At 37.5% G+C, this 9,066-nt stretch overlaps 1 protein-coding gene across 1 annotated transcript in view; it reads right to left on the bottom strand.

Moving 5' to 3' along the window:
• Nucleotides 1-309: 309 nt before the first annotated feature.
• The window catches only part of ska1 (spindle and kinetochore associated complex subunit 1), a 46,321-nt gene continuing 37,564 nt past the window's right edge, over nt 310-9,066 (bottom strand). The window contains 2 exon segments of the mRNA XM_037683044.1: nt 310-342; nt 344-459. Of these exon segments, the coding sequence (XP_037538972.1) occupies nt 310-342; nt 344-459 (149 nt within the window).

Here is a 9,066-nt window from a genome sequence, read left to right as displayed (position 1 = left end):
AATGGAAGGGTTCCACTGTCCGAATGACAGAAGTTCTTCAGTGGACCACTGTGGTCAGGGTTTGGATGGGTCTGTGGTTGGAAATAACAGATTTCACATCAGGCTCAGAACAAACTTTATTTTTAATATTTGGGCTCAGAATATTCAAGTGAAGAAATTTATTTCTGCTGCTGAACATTTCCTCACAGAAGTGTGGAGACCTTGAAGAACAGCTCACTGACTACAAACCTCAACATGACCCGCTAGTCCTGAAGATAACTTTCAGACGAGTCTTACAAGGTGAAGTGTTTCAGGAGGTCTTCCAGCGGCTCATAACAAGACGTAGCGGACGAGCCCCCCCCCCTCGCAGCTCCCGGAGGCGCTGGCAATGTCGCAGCATGCTCAGAATCCCCTGACAGCGTTTGTCCACCTTCATCTGGGTGAATTCACGGATGTCCTCCTCCACAATAAAACACCGACCTGGAAGACATTATAACACCTCACTAAGATCTGCTTCAAATCAGAATCTGGTCTTCAGCAGCAGCTCTTAAAGGGGTCCAGATTGGACCTGAAGTGATGTGTGTGGTGGTTTCCAACCATGCCACCGTGCATTATGGGTCAGCATCTTTACATTGACCCAGAAGTCTTCAGATGAATCTTTACAAACCTTAAGAGAGAAGAGGCTTTCTGCTGCAGCCCGTAGAAACACCCCCCTCCACCCGACCACAGAACACCTCAACAGAAGCTTTCATCAGAATCAAATATGAAGATTCTTCTACATTTTGAGGACTTTCAGTGTAAGAGTTTTTCATTTGTTATCACTTTTAAACTGCTTCATGATTTCTATACTTCTATGCATACAAAGCAAAAAGTTTCTGGAACTATCAGTCCACGTCCGAGCTGATAGTAATTCTCTGTATTTACATAAACTGTTTTTATTTAGAACTGTTTGTTAAAAACCAAACATGTCAAAGTTTAAACATCAACTAGTATTCCAGCTATCTTGCACTGTCATTGTTTTTCTCCTCACCCTTTGATACAGATGGTGTCAGAAACTCATTACAATAAGCATTTATTCAACTGAACTTGTACAAGATGTTTTGTTCTGATCAAAGAGTGTTTCCAAGCCAAACACTTATTGATGCAAAACTGATGTGTCACTCTTACCAAATAAAAAGTCAGTTCTAACAGCAAGGCTTTGGAGTTCACCTCTGGTTTCAGACCAGAGGTGGATTTCTCTCTCTGCAAAGAGCGTTGGCCAAAAATCTTACTCTGTCTTGTGTGGTGTTTTTTTTTCTGTTGGGTACGAGAGAAAATACCTAATATTCAGAGCCTCTCATATTCACAGATATTCAGATTGGTTTAAAATGACTAAAATCTCCAGTACTCTCCAGTATGTACTGGCAGTTTGTGATGGTCTGACGGAATAAATGATAAATACAATTAATTAGGTTCAACATTTGTTGTAGAATGATGTTATGGCCTGTAGTATGTCATATAGGGATATATATTCATACTTTTTCACAAGTTCCTCATCTTTCTGACTGTGTAAATGTCGTGCATTGAATTTTAACAGAAATGTAACGAGAGACGTTATTTATCTTTGACCCATCAAAATGAATGCGGTCATTTATTTTCAGAATCAAAGTTTAACATCAAACATTTACATTAATTTGGCAAAATATGAAAATAATAACAGACAAGTTTCACAAATAATGGACTTCAATCACACGGCGGTGATCGAGGACTTTGCTTCAGATATTTCTAAAATATCTGTACTGATTTTAGGAGAAAGCAGAGTTTAAGATGGAAATGGAGATTTATCTTACAGAGAGATTTGTGAGGGAATTAATCTGTTTGACCAGAAACGTGCACGCTCCTTCAGATCTCAGCTTGCGACGGTACGCTTGGTCGAAGTAGAATCGTTACCTGGTTGATGATAAATCAGCTCGGTATAGAATCCTTCAGACTCTTTCAGCGTCTCCGTTGAGAGCAGCTGAAATCCTTCGAGAGTCGTGCGAGGTTTTTCAAACAGGAGTTATAATCCCAAAACGTCTCTGGATCATCCTGAACGCGTTTGCATCCAAGAACTCTGAACTCCCATCACTCTTCAGCACTCTGTGTGGAACTCTCAGAGCTCTGCAGCATCAGACTCTTTTTAGCTCCATTAATCTTCAGCGTCTGGCTTCAGACTTCAGACTCTGTGCACTCTCTAGTTGAACTCATTCCTGAGCGCAACAACTGCAGCAACTGGGAAGTTGCCACATTTTAAATGGGTCGACTTCCGGGTCATTTGAGAGCTTTTTGATTGGTCGATGGACCAGGAAAAGGTGTGGTTTGTGATGTAAGGTGTTATCAAATTCGAGGTCAGAGAATGAGATTGTTCAACAACAGACAGAGAGATTATTGCAGAAAACCAGACTTCGTGGAGTCAAACTCTGCTGTATCTTCTCAAATAGTTAAACATGACATTTCTTCTCAGTAAACATTTTAGTTGACCGAGAACCGACCTTTAACATACTTACAACCTGGCAGAAAATCAAGAAATGCATATGATATAGAAATTATTATTTTAATGCTTTTATGCCAATCTAGACCTATATTATACTTATTTAAACACACTTATACTCACTTTTGATGCAGCTTATCTGCTTATTCAGTCATTCCTGTGCTGCAGATGTGTTTTGGAGTAATTAAAGTCCTCCGGGGGATGCTCTAACCAGAAGATGGGGCCCCGTTTTCAGGTTACAGTGACCCAGGTTTTGAAGGACATGTTTATATGAAATCGCTCTGTTGCACAGATTGCTTTGATGAAGGAAAAACAGATTTAATTAAATCTGTTCTTCTGGTAACCATCAAACTGGCTTTGATCTGCTCTCACGCGATCAGGGAAGCCTTTATAAGAAATGTATCAGACACAGAGAGTTAGAAGTCTTGTTCTGGACCAGCGCGCGGTGCCAGATCGCCTGATTGAGTTCTCCTCATTGGATCGAAAGGCTTCCCGATCATTTTGTCACGGTGAGGGATACTCATATCAATTTGTGTGTTAAGAGTGTACATGACTCTTTTGCTTGGCTGTTATTTCTTGTGGCAGATTAATAAATGACAAATATTATTCTAGCAAGTTACAGTCTGTGTCTTTTATTTTTTCCTTCTGGTCTGAATATCTGTGCCGACCGTTTCACGAGCCCTTTTGATAAAGAATTTCACAATACAGCATATTAACCTGATTTCTTCTTTGAATGAGGAATAAAAATCATTACTTACTGTTTATGTAAAATAAAAATGAGTAGTTTTCTTCAACCTGTAAACATTGAGTGAACTAACACAATTTGATTATCAAACATTTGTAAAATAGTAATGATCATAGAGGATTGTCTTTTCTACTTGATTAATTCAAGGAAGAAAGTCTCCAGATGGCTCAAACTGTATTTCTGGATGCAGATCAATGAAATAACAGTCTCTGTCCATCTGGTCAGTTCTTAAGGTCGAGTGTTTCGACCTTAGGCTTATTACTTCAGGTTAGGTTCACTACAGGCCTGAGGCCATTTGGTTGAGCAAAAGTGTTTGCAGGTTGGTTGCTGACTCAGCTGTGCTGTGGCCCATCTGGGATTGGCTGCTTCACTTCCTGAATGCTCCCCAGTGGACGTCAATCTGCATCCTGATTGGCTTCTTCACCTCCTGCTCCTCCAACCACAGAAGAGGCCTGCCTATTTAAACCCAGCTCTCCTACCATTCAAGGCGGACTCAGGACTCAGACTCGAGGGACGCAGACGGAAACCCCTGCGTGCGTTGGTCCTGGAAGTGGGTGAGAACGTTTTGAAAAAAGTGGCTGATTTTTCATTGAAGAAAGAGTGTTGGAAGAAAAGAAACAAGCGGTTTGGCATAAACTGGTTTGTGACTGGGCCAGAATGGCAGCTCAAGTTGAGGAAGATGATGAGGATATGGATTTAAATGATTGGAGTCAAGTTGTTAGTGGAAGAAGAGGAAGAATCGGGCGAGAAAATGACTGTTTGGTAGGGACACATGTTGGTAAAAGGACGTTGGAAGAAAATAGTTCAGATGAAGGGACACCTGTGGTCCGCAAAAAGATTCTTAAAGAGGAAATTAAAGTTATTCTGAAATTTAAAGGACAACAACATACAGCTGGGTCCAATTGCATTATCAAAATAACTCAAAAGAAGATTGGAGATATTTCTTTTGCAAAAACACTTAGAGATGAGAGTATATGTTATGTATGTTTTATGTTATGAGTGCTTAGTGTATATTTAGTTGATGTTTTTCTTAGTTCATATCTTAGATGTTATTACTGTTTTTCTTATACATTTTATTGTTGGATGTAACTGGGACCCTGTGGACATAATTTCGCTCCACCACATGTACCACATGAGGTGCGAATGACAATAAAGAATCTCTCTCTCTATACTGGTCATCTGTAAAACTGAAGAACAGAAAAAAAGCACTGAATATTGAAAGTATTTGTAGAAAAAATGTGAGACAGAAAAGGATTTTAGGAGAGAAGAAATTAACGAGGGGCGTGATAACTGGAATACCAGTAAATGAAGATCTAGAAAAGCTTAAAAAGAGCATTCAGGGTGCAGAGGTGAATCAGATCAAAAGATTAATAAGAACAATAAATGGAGAAAGAACTGAAAGCCTGTCGATAATGATTAAATTTCAAAATAATGTACTTCCAGAGAAGGTTAAGATCGGGTTCATGAGCTTTCCAGTTAGGCCTCATGTCCCTCCCCCACTCAGGTGTTATAAGTGTCAAAGATATGGACACATTGCAGCTGTGTGTAAGGGACGGCAAAGGTGTCCAAGATGTGGGGGTGATCACAGATATGAGGAGTGATCACAGATATGAGGAGTGATCACAGATATGAGGAGTGATCACAGATATGAGGAGTGATCATAGATATGAGGAGTGATCACAGATATGAGGAGTGATCACAGATATGAGGAGTGATCATAGATATGAGGAGTGATCACAGATATGAGGAGTGATCATAGATATGAATGATCATAGATATGAGGAGTGATCATAGATATGAGGAGTGATCACAGATATGAGGAGTGATCACAGATATGAGGAGTGATCACAGATATGAGGAGTGATCATAGATATGAGGAGTGATCATAGATATGAGGAGTGATCACAGATATGAGGAGTGATCACAGATATGAGAAGTGATCACAGATATGAGGAGTGATCACAGATATGAGGAGTGATCACAGATATGAGGAGTGATCACAGATATGAGGAGTGATCATAGATATGAGTGATCATAGATATGAGGAGTGTGGTGACACTGCTCAAGATAAATGTTGTAATTGTGGGGGACAGCATAGAGTGACTTTTGGAGGATGTGAAATTAGGAAAAAGGCCATTAAAGTGGAGCAAATTAAAACCGTAAATAATATCAGCTATGATGAAGCTGTGAAAAAAGTTCAAGAACAAACTGGAAGGAGAGAGATGAGTGTACAACAAAACCCAACATCCCAGTTACCAAAAGAGAGACCTGAACCTACAATTAGTGGAGAGGATCATGTTGTTCATTGTGTATGTGATTAACTGTGCAGACCAGGTCAAGTACAAAACAGAGAAATTTAAAATAATAGTTAAAGGAGCAGAGAAATATTTTGGTATAAAAGACATTTCATGGGAGCATATTAACAAAAAACTGGGAGGAAACTGGAAGTCAGGGACATCAGGAGAGGGGGCACTCTGATTATTCTACAGTGGAGCGCTCGAAGTTTAATCACAAATGGACAAGAATTTAAAGGCTTCATTAAAAATCTTAACAAAAAACCAGACATAATATGTATTCAGGAAACTCGGCTCAAAGCAACTTTAGACTTTGTTATTAGAGGATATACTGGTGTACGCAGAGATAGAAGTGAGACCCAGGGAGGGGGATGTGTAACATTTGTAAAAACAGGAATGCACTTTAGATTATTAGCAAAAGGAACTCATTTAGAATAAATATATAGTTGTTGAAGTTTGGGACAGGAAGAAAAGCATCAAAGTAATAAATTTTTACAATCCTTGCAAAAGACTTTCACATGAATCAATGGAAGAACTCAATAGTTATTTAAATGGAAACATCTTTTGGTGCGGTGATTTTAATGCCCATAACTCATTGTGGGGCACTAAGAATGATGGTAATGGAACAATTGTTGAAGAATTAATGGAAAATAAAAATCTTGTCTGTTTAAACGATGGTAAGGGAACAAGAGTTGATATGAGAACAGGTATGGAATCAACAATTGACCTCACAATAATATCAAATTCAATAGCAGGAATAAGTACATGGAAAATAGTTAAAGATACAACAATAGGAAGCGACCACTATCCCATAATAACAGAAATAAAATTGGATATTGAAAAATATAAGACAGGTGGTTTGCAGAAATGGTGTTTTGGTCGTGCTGATTGGGAAACATTTAGATGTATAAGTGATCAGGAATTGGAAAAATTAATGTAAATATGGAAGTTGATCAGCTAAATGTCTCTGTTTGTCATGCAATCATACAGGCTGCTGACAAATCTATAAAGAAGAAAGGAGGTGAGGGCTGTAAGAAGATTGTTCCATGGTGGACAAAGGAGTGTGATAAAGTAATCAAAAGTTGAAATAAAGTTTTTAAAATGTTAAAAAGGAATCACAGCTCCCAAAATCTTATTAAATATAAGAGATGTCGAGCCATTGTGAGAAGAACTATTAAAAGTGCAAAAAGGGATTATTGGAGGCATTTCTGTAATTCAGTAGGAAGAGAAACTGGGATTAATAAAGTATGGACAATGATAAGAAGAATGAATGGGATTAAAAGAGAATATGGTTATCCAGTATTAAGTCAAATTACAGCAGTAAAAGATGAAGAAAAGGCAGATCTGATGGCCTTTACTAAAATACATAGTTCAGATAATATTACTTTGGAAGGGAAAAGGGGAAGAGAAATGACAATGATAGAGAATAGAGAGATCTTGGAGCATGTAGAGGATGGAAATGATCTATTAAATGTTCCTTTTACAAAATCAGAACTAAATCGAGCCCTACAGAAATTTAAGCTAACAACACCTGGGAAAGATCAGATTTGTTATTTAATGGTGAAACATCTTAGTGAATCCTCTAAAGACATTTTATTAGATCTTTATAATAAAGTTTGGGAGAATGGAAAATTACCACAGGGATGGAAAGAAGCAGTGATAATACCAATACACAAGCCAGGCAAAGATGACACAAACCCATAACATTACAGACCGATTGCATTAACGTCTAATATATGCAAAATAATGGAGAAAATGATTAATGACAGGTTGATTTACTATATAGAATCAAACGAATATATATCACAATATCAAAGTGGTTTTAGGAGAGGTAGAAACACCATGGATTCAGTTTTAAGTTTGGAATATGAAATCAGAAAGGCCCAAGTTAAAAAAGAGAGTATTGTAGCAGTGTTTTTTGACATTGAAAAAGCGTATGATATGATGTGGAAAGAAGGTTTATGAATTAAAATTAGAAATATAGGCATTACAGGACGGATGTACAGATGGATAAAAGATTTTCTTACCAGGAGACAAATACAAGTAAGGATAGGAAACCATTATTCTGAAAAACACATTGCTGAAAACGGAACTCCACAAGGGTGTATAATAAGTCCTTTATTGTTTACAATAATGATAAATGATGTGTTTCAAACTGTAGATACTGGGATGGGTTTTTCTCTTTTTGCTGATGACGGAGCAATGTGGAAGAGGGGAAGGAACTTGGAGTTTATTACTAGAAAAATGCAAGAAGCTATTTCTAAAGTTGAAAAATGGTCAAACAAATGGGGATTTAGATTTTCAGTAGAAAAGACTAAGACAATGTTCTTTACAAGGAAAAAAATTGGAGCTGATATTAAACTAAAGTTATATAACCAAGAACTAGAAAAAGTGAAGCAGTTTAAATTTCTTGGGGTCTGGTTTGATGAGAGGATTACATGGAATATACACATACAGAAAGTGTTGGATAAATGCAAGAAGGTGTTAAATATCATGAGGTGTTTAACTGGAAGTGACTGGGGGGCAGATAGGAAAGCCCTTAAGGCTATATATACAGGATTAATTCGATCAGTACTAGACTATGGAAGCATTGTTTATAATTCAGCAGCAGATAAAACTTTACAAAAATTAGACCGTATTCAATATCAAGCATTGAGACTGTGTACAGGCGCAATGAGATCTACCCCAACATCATCACTACTGGTAGAAATGGGAGAAATAACACTCAAAATAAGAAGAGAACAACTAACTCTAAAGTACTGGGCTAATCTGAGAGGTCATGGACAGGATCATCCAACACAAGAGACAGTTGAACCTTGCTGGGAAAAAGAAGTAAAAGATATCAGAAGTTTTGGTTTGACTGTGAATCAGAAAACAACAGAACTCAAAATAGATCAGATCAATATAAGTCAAACAACTCCATTACCAGTAATACCACCATGGATACTTCCAGATGCCATGGTAGATTTTACATTATTGAAAACAGAAATGAGAATAATGGGTTCATTTTAAATTCAAATACGGTACAGAACCATATTGATACATATTACAGCTATGTTCAAATTTACACAGATGCTTCCAAGAACTTAGTAAATAAAGTCGGTGTAACCTTCATTGTTCCAGAGTTCAACATCAAAGTTAGGAAAAGAAGTAACGATGGACTTTCAGTGTACACAGGGGAAATGCTCGCAATATTATTAACCATTCAGTGGGTTGAAGAAACAAGACCATTGAGATCAGTGATTTGTTCAGACTCCAGTTCATCATTAGTCAGTTACCAGTGTAACCATTCAGAAAGCAGCCACATATTTTAATAGAAATTCAACAGACACTATACAGAATAAATATGATGGGTCTAATGATACATTTTTTATGGATACCAGCTCATTATGGTGTTACAGGAAATGAAATGGCAGATAAAGCTGCAAAGGAAGCCACTAGAAATACATCAGTGAATTTAGTAGTTAATTTTAGTAAAACAGAAATAAAACTTTTAATAAAACAGAAAATGAAGGATAAATGGCAAAAGATATGGGAGG

Source organism: Nematolebias whitei, chromosome 10, assembly GCF_014905685.2.
Source record: "Nematolebias whitei isolate Nwh7 chromosome 10, NemWhi1, whole genome shotgun sequence".
In the NCBI taxonomy this organism is placed as follows: domain Eukaryota; kingdom Metazoa; phylum Chordata; class Actinopteri; order Cyprinodontiformes; family Rivulidae; genus Nematolebias; species Nematolebias whitei.
The sequence above is the reverse complement of the archived record's forward strand: the minus strand, read 5'-3'. Positions and strand labels throughout refer to the sequence as shown.